This window comes from Azolla caroliniana, unplaced genomic scaffold (assembly GCF_043228905.1).
Source record: "Azolla caroliniana isolate FFs.n. ecotype wild unplaced genomic scaffold, voAzoCaro1.0.p SCAF_3, whole genome shotgun sequence".
NCBI lineage: Eukaryota > Viridiplantae > Streptophyta > Polypodiopsida > Salviniales > Salviniaceae > Azolla > Azolla caroliniana.
In genome coordinates, this window is record NW_028230438.1 from 20261365 (window position 1) to 20275298 (window position 13934).

Consider the following 13934-nt stretch of genomic DNA (forward strand, 5'->3'; position numbering starts at 1 on the left):
AGGAACATAAAATATACTATACAACATTGCTAACAAACCTTCAAATTGGACTTTCACGTGACATGTCGAGAGAGTGACAATTCATTCCTCGCATTTGGATTTTTTCAACAGAATGATCACAAAAGAGAATTAGCAATTCCACAAATTCCCTTGAGAGTTAAATGAATTGTCTTTTAGGAAAAGCAACATTGTCAAGAGCATCACAACTTCATGAAAAGCATTCATTCAACTGTCGTTGTTAAAAGATTGCTTCAAGTCTAAAGAAACTAATGAAGCACAAAGCAACAACCATCCTTTTTGTCAAATTGAGCTACGAAAATTATGAAGCCTCTCTTTTAAATAGATATGCAATAAGTTGCATGAATATACTATTATTATTGGACTATCATTATTTTATCTACCACGAACTATCATCAGGATATAGAGAATGTAGAGGTGAGACCAGGTTGGGAGGGAAAACCAAAGTGATAGTGTTAAAATTGTTTATCACAAAAAATAATCACAGGCTAGTGTGAGTTTCTCATAATTAGTTGTCTTGAAAACAAATAACCCCTTACAATTTGTACGTGTAAATGATTGATTGTAATTGTCATATAATGTGCTAGTTAATGGTATGATGTGTTGAAAGAAGAATCAATACTCATAACAAGGATGGAAACTATTGTGTTTTTAAGGAACCTAATTCATGGAGCCTTTGTTGTATGAAGTGGAGTCCTCAATGGGTCATGTCTTTGGTGAGAGTTTTTTTTGGCTTTTTTTTGTTTATATGGATTTTAGTGAGAGCCTTTCTTCTTCAAACGATAAATAGTTGCAACCATTGCACGTAATAGTCTGCTACTCTTGATAACTAATGTTCCCTAACTAAACAACACATATCCAATTACTAAGACTTTTGGTTTATATAGAAATGGACCTCTTGAAATAGCGCACACTTCTTTCTAGCTTGGGGTATAAAAAATCAAGCTGATGAATCAAGTGGGACCATACTAATATATATACACATGTATGTATATACGTCCCCCCAACATCCGATATGCTATTATTTCTATAGCTTCCACAATAAAAAACTAAAATTCAACTCAAGCAAAGATCCGTGTTTGCCTCATATGATTGTATTCATACCAACTAGCTCATCTTTGCTTTCGAATAATGTTATTCCAATCCATAGCTCTAAAAGGATTGAGTTGTGGTCCATGCACATGTTTATTTATGAACAATATTCTTAAATCAATCTCAAAAGTAACAATCGACAACGGTTCGGTTCGGTTTGAGAGGGTCAAAACTAAACTGGTTTGGAACCGAACCACGAAACCATTAGAAAATTTCAAACCGTCAAACCATTAAATCGTTAAAACCGCGATTTCGTGGTTTGGTTTCGGTTTTCAACTTAGGTCAAATTTTAATTTTTAAAATTTTAAATATTTCATTTTTTAAAATTTTAAAATATTTCATTTTTTAAAATGTTTAAAATTTTAAAGATGTTCCTAAAATGTGAGAATAAGGTCTAAAAATGAAAATATTGTTTAAAAACACTTTTTTTTAATTTAAAAAATAAAAAACCGTTTAAACCACGGTTTCTAACAGTTGAATGAACCGAACCGTTTTAACCGTTAAGTTGCGGTTTCACAGTTCGGTTCGGTTCAAACCGAACCGTTGCCGATTGTTACTCAAAAGTGTGAAAATTCTGGGATACATTAGCAATATTTTTTCCATCCCTTGTTTCTTGGAGATAAAATGGTTTATGTATAATTGTTTATATTTTTGTAAAGCCAACTCAAAATATGTAGAAATTGAGTATTTTCTCTCCTTTGGAACAATCAAATCTAACTTTTTGAATGAACATTTTGTGGTATTCTCATACCTATATTATTGTTGGATATTGGGAATCTATTGTCTAGAAATGAAATATTGAATGAATCAATTGGAAAGTTTTCCACTTTGTCTCACACACACGCACACATTACATAGGTCTTTCTTTTTTTCATGTTCAATGTAATTATTAAAAGATGTATAATAATTCTAAACATTACAATTTCTTTTTACTTTTAATGTTGAACCACTACAAACAATATGAAGAAAATGGTGAGACTTTGCCTCAAACCACTACACTCTAAATCTCGACTAAGAATCAATAGAGCATGGGTTCTGCTAATTCACTTTAATAATTTACAATTCACAACATTGCGTAGACATAAATTGAAGATCAAGGAACTATAGTGTACGAACTATATAATACTGTAGTCTTCAAATCAATGCATAATAGATGTTGGCTGATCATTTAGTTCAAGGCAATCACATAGTTCACATGGGGTGACCATTTAATTAAATGAGATATTATCATTAGTGCCATACAACTATGGGATTAACAATGCATTTATTGTGTCGTCATTTGAGAAACTCCGCTCAATGGTAACTTCGTGTCCAATATTCATGCCCACCATCTTTAATTTAGTGAACATCTGTACACATGGTCTTTTTAAAAGGCAACTTATAAATTATACTTCAACACTTCATTATTCAAAGACTTCTTTGTTAAGCACAAGACTATAATGCATATATAGGTTGGGCATCAATTGATTATGTAATACTTACATTTAATAATGTCACTATGTAGTCGAATGATGTAAAAAAATGTGTCACCTACATCGGTAAATGATCGTAACCATACAAAATTAAATTGAGATAATTACGTGTCATCATTTTCGTGTACAAATCAAAGAAGCTTAACTTGATGGGAACGCCATATCACATCATTCCCACCTACACCTACACTTTCAAACTAAAAATATTCCTCTTTCCTTGTACAGATTTGGTAACGTCTTTAAAAAAAAGCTATGACGATTCCCAATGATTATAATCTTACAAACAAATGCTTGCTTATTGATGATTTATAGGATTTTGGCTATCTCGTGTATAAATGGTAGCTTAAACAAATTGTTAATCTAGAAATGATAATAATCGATCATAGTAAAGACTACGGAGATAGTTCACTTAATAATGGGGCAATTGTTTAGTACGCCCACATATGTACACAAGGGGCAAACATTTAGTCACATGATATTCATTGTAGTGATGCATAACACGTTGACAATCTTCCTTGGTAGATAGGATAGACAAACACATGCTTTACAACTAGCTCAATCACACTCTTTAAAAAGGGCACGTTATTGTTTAGAAGAGCATTGTTTCAAAAGTTATTGTAACACCCCCCTTCCCCCTCCATATTTGGCATTTTCCAATTACAAATATTCGCTCCACTTTTTTTAGAAAGATATGCGAGCTTTTCAGGATCTCTCTTCATCTATCTATGTCATAATTTAACTCATAATTCACAATATATTTGCCAAGATAATATAATCTTTTGCTTTTCATTGAGCTAAGTTTGTTTAAGCTCATAAGCATCTTACTTTCTAAGTTTAGTTACAATCTATGTACTAGGTTGTGTCAAAGTTTACACGGGAAATTGCTCTTGTTCAAATTTGGTGCTTGTTCATTTTGAATGTTGTCAAAACATCAAGCAACCACATTCAATTTAAAAATAAGAATGCGCTAAAATCGATAAGTTAGAGTTTTCACAATATGTCAATAATTTGATACCCATACTCTTTTTTTTCTTCCAGAAAACTATCCTCCGTTACACATGCAACCCAAAAGAGGGTCGAGTGCTGATGCCCATACTTTTGCTTGTAGGGTATATAAATGTGTTCGACTAGAAACATGTGTTTGACTATGAAAATAGACAGACAACTCGAGAGACTTATTCTATAATAGATTGTAGATACGTTTATGAAGGATACTTCTAGTTTAGTTTATATAATAAAGCTTCTACACTGCATAGTTGGTACCTTCAAGCTGCTCTTTCATGAATATTGGCAATCTCGTTTATATTATGCTTCCTCGACCATTGGTAATTGTTGACACGATCATTCACTTGTTTCCTTTTCAAACTACTTGTTGGTGGCGAATTGTCGTGACCATACTTGCCTACGTCTATGCTTTTACCTTTTGTTTTCTCAAATAACCATTATTTTTCTCTTTCTCGACATGAGAGTCGATTGTTACTACATCAGGGTGTTAGTAGAACCTCGTGGGAGGTTATGATCACAAAGAAGGCAGTGTACACAATAACAAATTTACACGTAAGATGTCGTGACTCATAACAATAAGATGTTGGAAGGCAAACCAACACAAGATACACATCATGTTCCTTCCTAGCAGAAGCTTCTAATTGTTTCCGCTGCCTCTAAATCGTGGCTTGCTTGTTTATCTTCGAGTGAGCCATATGTTGATGTTTACAGGCTCGAGCCATGGATGCACGAATGCATGATCAATGACTGGAACGTACTCTTGGGTAAAGGGGCGGGGGGGGGGGGGGGGGGGGGTTGCTCGGTCGGTGGGGGCGGGCTATGGAATGTCAAACCCTAAAGCCCACAAGCGTGCATATGCTTGTAAGTTGTAACCTAAAATGAATAAAAAAGGGAGGGAAAAAAGCTTGGGGAAGCACAAAGAGAGAGAGAGACAACGGCTCAAAAGGAAAGTTGAGGGGGGGGGGGGGACAGAAATATAAATAAACAAAATAGAAGTGTATAAAGATGTCAACCCCAAGAATTTCAAAAAAGAAAAGAAAAAGAAATAAAATACGGAAATTCGTGGCCCGCGCCAAAAACAAAAAGAAAAAAGAAAAAAGAAACGAAAGAAGAAGAAGAATTACAGTGAATTCGAAAAAGGAGGAACAGGGGAACGGATCGGACGGCGGGGATGCGGCGCCGCAACGGACGGCTGCGATGAGGAGTTACTTACGTTCTACACACACACAGAACAAGCAGAGCTCTCTCTCTCTCTCTCTCTCTCTCCCACACACACACACACTCTCTCTCTCACACACACAGCCTCTCTCTCTCTAACACACACACAGCCTCTCTCTCTAACACACACACATACAGACACTCTCTCTCTAACACACACACATACAGACACTCTCTCTCTAACACACACACATACAGACACTCTCTCTCTAACACACACACATACAGACACTCTCTCTCTAACACACACACATACAGACACTCTCTCTCTAACACACACACATACAGACACTCTCTCTCTAACACACACACATACACACACTCTCTCTCTATCACACACACACACATACACACACTCTCTCTCTATCACATACACACACACACACACTCTCTCTCTATCACACACACACACATAGACACACTCTCTCTCTATCACATACACACACACACACACTCTCTCTCTATCACACACACACACATAGACACACTCTCTCTCTATCACATACACACACACACACACTCTCTCTCTCTCTCACACACACAGCCTCTCTAACACACACACTCTCTCTCTATCACACACACACACATACACACACACACACTCTCTCTCTCACACACACACACACACAGAAGATCGTCATCATCACCATCGCCATCGTTTCTCACTCCATCTCTCTCTCTCTCTCTCTCTCTCTCAGTCTCTGAGTCTCTGCGTTCTGTGTCAGCCCCTCCATCGCTGAGCCCTACCTCCTCCACATCCTTGGATTAGATCTAAAACCAACCATATCCACCCTAAAACCCCCCTTCCGCTTCAGCTGCTCCTGCTCCTTCTTCTCTGCTCTACCCTTTTTTTTTTTTTTACTCGCAGGAGCTTCTCCTCTGTCCCTCTTGTTGAACTCCCCTCAGATTTCAGCGCCGACATGTCTTCCAAAGGCCCCTCCACCGTCGATCTCCTTCGCTGGTCCGAGGAGCCTCTGCAGACGGCTCCCCGTACTACCCCTGTACGCCATCAGGTCAGGGATCCTTCCCTCCCCTCTCATCCTGGTTTTCTTTTGTCCAATGCGGGATCCATCCAACTCATCATGTGCTTCTTGCTCTTTACATTTTATGGCAAAATGTACAGCCCACGGGTGGAATCGGTGCCATCTTACTGGGCGCGGAGCTAACACCCGAGGAAGCTGAAGCTCTGCAGAAAAAGTAGTCTCATCTCCACTCTTCCCACATATTTCTTGTGTAAATGGGGGAAAAAAGAAGCTAATTTTCTTTTCTAGCTATTTTAAATTTTATTTTTTTACTTCTCCATGGAATGTCCCTAAAGATTTTGTAACAACTGGTCTATGTGGAAATTGTGCTTCTTCTACCCGGCTTTAGAATCTTTCCACGTATTTCTTGTGTTAATGGAGAGAAAAGAAGCTATTTTTTGTTTTACTTCTCAATGGAAAGCCACTAAAGATTTTGAAACAACTGGTCTATGTGTAAATTGTGCTTCTTTTACTTGGCTTTAGGAAACCAAACTCTGAGCTGAAGAAAAAGGAGATGAGTGGAAGTGGCATTTTCTGCAAGGACACTGAAGATGACCAAAATGGCGCCTCTCTCCCTCTCGATAAAACCATGGTTCGCCCTCTAAAGGTAAGATCTGTATCATGCTCCATACTATTGTAGCTATGAAAAGACGTAAAAATCTATCTATATATTTTTAGATATACATGTAAATGCTGCTCCATCCATAGCAATCCCTGGCGATACAATGCCGTCTTGTCATTAGCTTTGTTCTCGAGACCATGGTAAAGTAGATTTTGTGACTGTGTTATGCTTTTTCGCCAAACACTTCAGTATCATCATGTTAATTAAGCACTTTGGTGGGACAAAATTTCGTTAAGGTGTATGTTTTATGAGGAGAAAATACATAATTTGGTGGCTATTTTTCTGTGTTTTAGCCGATTGCACACATGAGTCAGATCTCATTTGGAGTTGAAGGTTCCATTTCTCCGAAAAAGCCCACCTCCTTGCACGAGGTTGCAAAGCAGAAAGAATTAACTGGAACTCTAGAGGCCACAACAGAAGACAATACACCCTCCAGGAAGCCAACGTCAACAGCAAAAGTGAAGGAACTTGTTGGAAGCAACATCTTTGGCCCCCCTCCTCTACCTCTGGATGCTCAACCAAAGTCGTTGATGCGTAGCCTTGATGCAGCTGAGACTGCCACACAAGACAATTCAGCCACCCCATCAAAGGTACATAAATTAATGGTTGCATCTTTGTGTTATGTCACATTAGAATGGTATGAATAACTACAAGATCACATGAAATTAATAGTCATATTAAGTTTAGTGATAGGTCCGGCCCTTCCAGGGAACTTCATATTATTGGTACTGAGTAGAGGTAGCCAAGATTTGTACATTGACATTAGCCTATACATAAATACTATGGTTTTGAGGCATATGATACACATACAATATACACCATGTGAATGCATTGTCTCTTCTATTGTGTACCAGTTTGGTAATGTGGCCAATCAAGAGACATTTACAGCATGTTATGAATAGAGACATGTAAGAGTAGTGTAGGATGATTCAAGAAGCAAAAGCTGGCTGCTTCTGTTGTTGACAATCAGTTGGCACAATATATAATCCATGTACTTGTCTTGATTAAATCGTTCTAATTATTTTTGTTACTCTCCTCATTAGGAGCTATAAATAAATTTTTATTTCTACACCCTGCATTTGGAAATTTAAAAGTGTTTCATGATCTAAGATGCTTTTCTGTGTGGCTGTAGTTTGTGGGATCTAGTTTAGCTGCATTTGGGGAAGAGGATGTCGAGCATTCAGCAAAAAAGCTGAATGCTCACAAGGTGTTTGAGCTTACAGGCAACAACATATTCAAAGATGATGCACCATCATCTCTCATGGAGAAGTCGTTGAGCGCTGCAAAGCGTAGGGAAATAACAGGAAATGACATATTTGCAGATGAGAAACCTGTTGTTAGAGATCACCTTGGTGGTATCAGGAAGCCTCCTGGTGGTGGAAGCAACCTAACCTTAGTTTAGGGACACGTTAATGTGAATTTGCGTCACTCGTACAATGATGCCGTTCCATTTCATTTTGTGGTTATGTATATGGATGAATGCAGTTTGTGTTTTGTCTTTTGCAAAGCGACTACTAGTCTTCGAATATGAATATTGTTGTCAAAGGTGGACTGGATTCTGTTTTTATTTCCTGTTTCTAGAAAACCTGTGCAAAATCTAATACGAACTAATTCTCAGATGCTTATATAGAGTATGAATGGAATACCGATTTGATGTGTTTCTGCGTGCCCTTTGAAGTAGTATGAAGTGAAATACCTCTCAACTCAACTCACTCTATTCATTCATTGTTCGTAGGCTTTGATGGTGATTAATATGCCAATTAAGTTCTTTACATGCGTCATGTTCAATCATTATATCTTTAAGAAGACTTAATGATGTGTGAAGTTTGGAAATGAAATGCAGGCTGTAACTAAAATGCCAGCAGCTGGATTGTCATGAGTCATGACTCATATGTCTGTCCAAATGCATTTCTCATTGATTGAAGTCTGACACAACATACAATTTGGAATTTGCCATTAAAATTGTATAGTACTGACAGGTCAATTTGGCTTTTGATGTAATAAATGGGTTTTCTAGCCTCTGTCCGATCAATTTGAATCTGTCACGCATAGTGATGCTCAGAAGGAAGTTTGTCTTTTCACATTGTCATTCCTTTGTACGTGACACACTGTTTGAACTGTTGTAAGCATCACAGTACAACATTATCGGTAGTAGGTTGTAAGGTAAAGAATGGAATAGCAATGTGTAAATGATCAGTGCTGGTGTATCTATCTACTCTATAAGAAGTCTTGCCATCACATCAAAGGGACTAAATCAAAGTCAAAGATTGAGATTGAAGGGTTCTAATGTTTGCATGGTTGGTCATATATATATATATATGAAGGGTTCTAATGTTGCATGGTGGGTCATATATATCTAATGTTGCTTGGACAGGGTAAAGCAATTCCTCTTAGTATCTAGGTGAAGAGTTATTACATATAATGTGCCTACTCGCAAGGGACAATCGTCTGTGGGAAGAGATGGTTTGGGGAGATCCTAATGGGCCATGTGATGTGATGGTCTTCAGACCCAAAACTTGGTTATTGGAATTTGGTGTGAACACCTTGTTATAGGCTATGGGAACCCTTTCCACTTCCTCCCTGTAATGAGGGAAATGTGCGTATATTGTATATGACTAACGTAACCTAGGGGAACAATGATGTATGTTTAGAAGCTTGGAACATAAAAGTTGTTCACAAACTATCCAATACAGGAGAGGGAGGGGTGGTGGTAAAAAGGATAGCTTGGCAGTCCAGCTGATTTATGGTACTAGAATTAGGTTGGCAAGCTATATGTTGCTAGAAAGCAAAGAGGGAAAAGCAAAAGAAGCTAGATAGCCTCAAGCTAAAAGCTATCACAAAACAAGCAACTATTCCCCAAAAACTAGTATTGGAAAACAAGATGGTTCATAATTGCTTGGATATGCAACATCATGAAATCATTGGAGCACTTCACTTCTAATCATGGGTACTTACAAGCTTATGAACTTTGATGGCTTGTAATCAAGGATTGGAATTGAAGAACTCCTTGAACACGTTCAGTGTCCAACTAGGTGTGCAAAGTGTACATGGCACTAGCCTTACATTAAGATAAAAGCTTGATCTTATCATTGTATGTTCGACTTCAATTACTATTGTTCAACTTTTTTCTTATAACTATTGATCCCTTTACAAAGCATGGATATTACGTGTTGAAGGTACCTTTCGAGGAGGTCCACATTTGTGAGTGAGGAAGAATAAAATGTCGATGCTTTGAGTTTTAGGTATGTATGTACTCTATGATTCCTTAAACGATGCAAGTCTTGATCTCTATGCCCCAACAAAATAGCCACTATTAGCCACAATTCATTTATCTGCCAAAAGGTTAGTTGAGTTATAGTTACCTCAAATAATTTTGGAGGTTAAGGACACCCTTTCTTGAACCTCTTACCCATGGGCTTGTTGTGAATGTCATCGTTTGAGGGATTTCCAAGCTTGAACCAAATGGTTCATGACATTCAGAAACCATTAAGTTCTAAAGGCACAATTTCAATGCAGACCAATTCTTTAACAAAACGTGTTTTCTAGCCTCAAAACTCTCTATATTGATCCATAACTTTTCTTGAAAAAGGTATGATGAGATTTGAACTTGAGGCGTCTTGCGTCTATGTTCTAACTTATATAATTTAATGTAGTAAGCAATTGGTGAACACCTTAAAATTCTAAATATTTGATTTTGAGTCGTCTGGTATTGAAACCAATCCAAGGACAATCTTGCCCTTTACATCCTCACAGTATCCATCCATCATTTTCTTGCTTCTTTGTTGTTTCTATTTTTGTTTTGTTCATATTGTGTATTGCCATCCTTAATGAGTCCTTGTTGTTTTCTCTTTTGTTTTCGTATTTTCATGTCTTGCTTTTCCATGGAATCTTCTTTCTTGTTGCTCTCTAAACATTGCGGTTTGTTTTTTTCTTTATGATTTCATGTCATTTATTGTTACTCCTTTTAACATCTTAAATGAAAATTGCATCCAAGGAGTCATCTTCTATGTTTCTAGTTCTCTAGCCACAAAAAATTATAGTACACTTCTTCCCTCTCAATACCTTTAGAAATTGTTGTCCTCACCCAATTCCATGGTTCTTGAACCCCCACCCAAGCTATAATATGAGTTGTTGGATAAAGTTGTGAGCAAGGGAACAAGGCTAATCTGTCCACAAATAGTGAACGAGCCAAAAATAAAGACCGCATCAAGAAATGCAAATACAAGGTTTATATGAATCATTGATTCATTGCCATCTCGACTGGGAGATTATGAAGCATTGACGAGACAACATATCTCGAATGCTATGTTTTGTGGATACTCTAAAGTAGGGCAATGGAATATGGAATGATAAATAAACACCAATAATGATAATAATAATAACGATACTAATAATACTAACTATAATAATAATAATCCGCATGAGAACAACAACAACAACAATGAATATAAATACTAATATTAATAAACTTAATAAATAAGTAATCAAAGAAAAAAAGTGCCTCACTCATTTATTGGTTGCGGCATCTATGTAGCAACATCATTCCATCCATGGTAACCATTGAAAAATGGGTTCAACGTCTCTAAGTTTTACACAAGTCTTGTTAAACATTTTTCTCTTCGGTCATGGTGTCCAACACAAACTTGAGATGATTGAGTGGGGTTGATGAGTTGACCGACCCTTCTGTAAACCAAAGCATGGTCTTGATCCCTTAACATATTTACTTCTGTGACTTGCCTATCCTCACTCAATGACTTTTTACCTCAAGATTGCTATTGAACAACAATTGGCCCTACTTGTGTTTGTCACCTTGTATACAAGAACAATGCAAACCTAGTGTACACATGTCACCCCTAGGTTAAGTTGGTTCCATGACGTACAAGATCAACTCACCAAACCTGCAAGGATGCAAAATCCCTTTGAAATAGTCTTTCCTTGCTTTACATAATGGGAGACTACATCAATAAATACATAAGCTATCCTAACTCCGGTATCCAAGAGACAATTAATCTCTTAACACAGTTTCAACTTCAATTGATGTCACCACCTCCTGAGCATTCAAGTTGCCACCAATATGGCTACCCTAGTCCCATTATGCACCGAACGTCAAGTCTTTAGACACAAGTAATCATCATACCCTCCGCCTCTTGCAACTAGGCCTCAAAACCATGCCCTACTCCAACAATGGATGGATGATTTGAAGCAACCCTTCATGTTTGCGCATCTTGATGCTCAACATGGGGGTTGCCATTCACAAGGTGTTCTTCTTGGTGACCATGCTCATGATCAACTTCAACATGCCCCCCAAGCTGAAAACTCCCACATTGTGCAAGTCCTAGACCATCTTCCATGTTCACATCACATTACACGTCTCTATTCATCTAACTAAGCCACCTAGTATGTAGTATCACTCACAAACCCCCCCACTACACAGAAGCATGTGTTTGGAAATAAGAGCAATACTTTCCAAGGGCATTTGGACGTACATATATATCTGCTCCTGATGTGAGTTGGACTTAGCAACTACAATCATACCAGCCAGCTAGTTGAAGTTTGTGGGGTCATCGTTTGCCTCAATCTCATCCTCACTTAAGTCCTAATGGTCGGCACAAGTCTCGCCCAAGGTATGCCAACGAAATTCATCTAGTAGGACTTACCCTAGACAACTCCTCTGTACAGGTCTTGTAGGACCCAAATGCAATGTTCATTCATTTGGTTGGGGGTGGAAGGGGAGTGTTCGTGAGTTGGACATCAAGACTTGTCCATTGTGTCATTGCCCAAGTGATTACAATGTGACTAAGAGAGTATAGAGGGTTGTGTCGGCAAGCCGCGGGAGCCCCAACCCCAATGAGTTCACTAGCCACTATTTATTTGAGGGAACGAAAAACATAAAAATGTCAATGTTTTATTCTATTGTAGGACACCTTGGGGCCACATTAAAAATAGCTGCCAGTTGTGGCACATGATCATTTATGTTCGTTGGAAAGTCACCAAAATATGATTTAAGTTGGAAGTCGTAGATGATCGTTGATTCATACTTGCCTTTGACCACAAACATGATCTTGTGTACATGCTATAAAAGTTGGAAAAGGGGCAAGGGATCTCTGACCTAAAAGCATTCTATATCTTCGTCCTATTGTTTGAATGGGCTCCACATCTTGACATATGACTACCTAGAGTGTCATTTGATTCAATGGTGGCACCAATGTATACACAATTTCATTTATTAATATAATGTTGTTCATCCCTATTACAAAGTTGCATGAAAAATGTGAGCATATGCACATGAAAAACATTTCTCATTGGTTGGTGTGCCTCATGAAAACTCATATTTATTCTTTGAGAGGCAAAGCATTTTTCCCAAACAAAACTGAGGTAAATAATGTAATTGCCTTGTCGAAAACATATTGAGAAAGAAACTCTCCTCCCAACCTTTGAATACACAAGCATTACCCATGTGCTAGCTTTATTCGTTGTGATCATATGTAGGCAATCTCACCCTTTTAGAGAGGTTATATTTTAAACCATGGGCGTGAAGCTCATTGTGCATGTGTATGATTTCCATAATTATCTAACTTGCCTTGCCTAGTGCTTACAAGAAAACAACATCTTATACCTCACAAATATGATAGTTTGTAGCAACTTGACCAAGAACTAGACAAATGGTAGTTATAAATCCTCTCATGACATGAAATTTTATTTCAATGGTGAGCTTTTGTGGTAGATTTCGAAAAGGTTATTTTTTTGAGGAGTTTGGGTTCTTCTTTGCATGAATCCTTCTAGAAGCCAAACTCCTCAAAAAATTGATTAACATGTGAAAGGGTGAAAATAGAAACCCATGTTAATAAAAAATTTTGTTTGAGGTGTTTGGGTTCTTCTTTGCATGAATGCTCTAGAACCATTGAATTCTCGATGAGAACAACAAAGTTATAAATGTAAATAGAAAGAGGGTAGGTTACTACCACTTAAATTAATGAATGAGGTCAGGCAAACTCCAAGATTAATGTTTTCCTATTGATTTCTTTTTGTAGACGTACCAAATATATAACACTTTATTTACTACTCAACGCATTTATGAACAACCTTTGTAACTCATCCACAAATTGTTTTGGTAGAGAAATCTCTTAAAATGTATGTTTTATAAAATTGATAAGCATGTTTTTTGTTTCCATGGGCTTTATGATGAAATCAAAGACATGTTTAAAATCCACCCCAATATTGATCGATACTAGCATAATTCAAAGGCTTTGTAGAAGTGGAAGCCACTTTCCCATACCTAAAAATCTATCAAAAACATACACAATACACAAACATAGAGAGAAATGAAATGTCTTTTGTACACGTAAGTTAAAAGACAAGAATAACCTATGTTTCCAAAGGTACAATCATTACTCGATATGATTTTTTGTGTGAGGGTATAGAGTCTAGACTCTAAGAGATATCTTTCGTCAAATACAAAACAAACATGTGTTTTAGTTTTTAGAA

The 13934-nt window shown here is 37.3% G+C and overlaps 1 protein-coding gene across 1 annotated transcript; it reads left to right on the forward strand.

The window, feature by feature from the left end:
- The first annotated feature begins 5683 nt into the window (after window positions 1–5683).
- LOC147866454 (uncharacterized) lies at window positions 5684–8072 on the forward strand. Its single transcript, XM_087316898.1, has 5 exons — window positions 5684–5818; window positions 5929–6002; window positions 6311–6434; window positions 6743–7039; window positions 7582–8072. The coding sequence occupies exons 1-5, from the start codon at window positions 5726–5728 to the stop codon at window positions 7849–7851; spliced, it is 858 nt and encodes a 285-aa protein (XP_087173024.1). The 5' UTR covers window positions 5684–5725; the 3' UTR covers window positions 7852–8072.
- Window positions 8073–13934: the final 5862 nt, after the last annotated feature.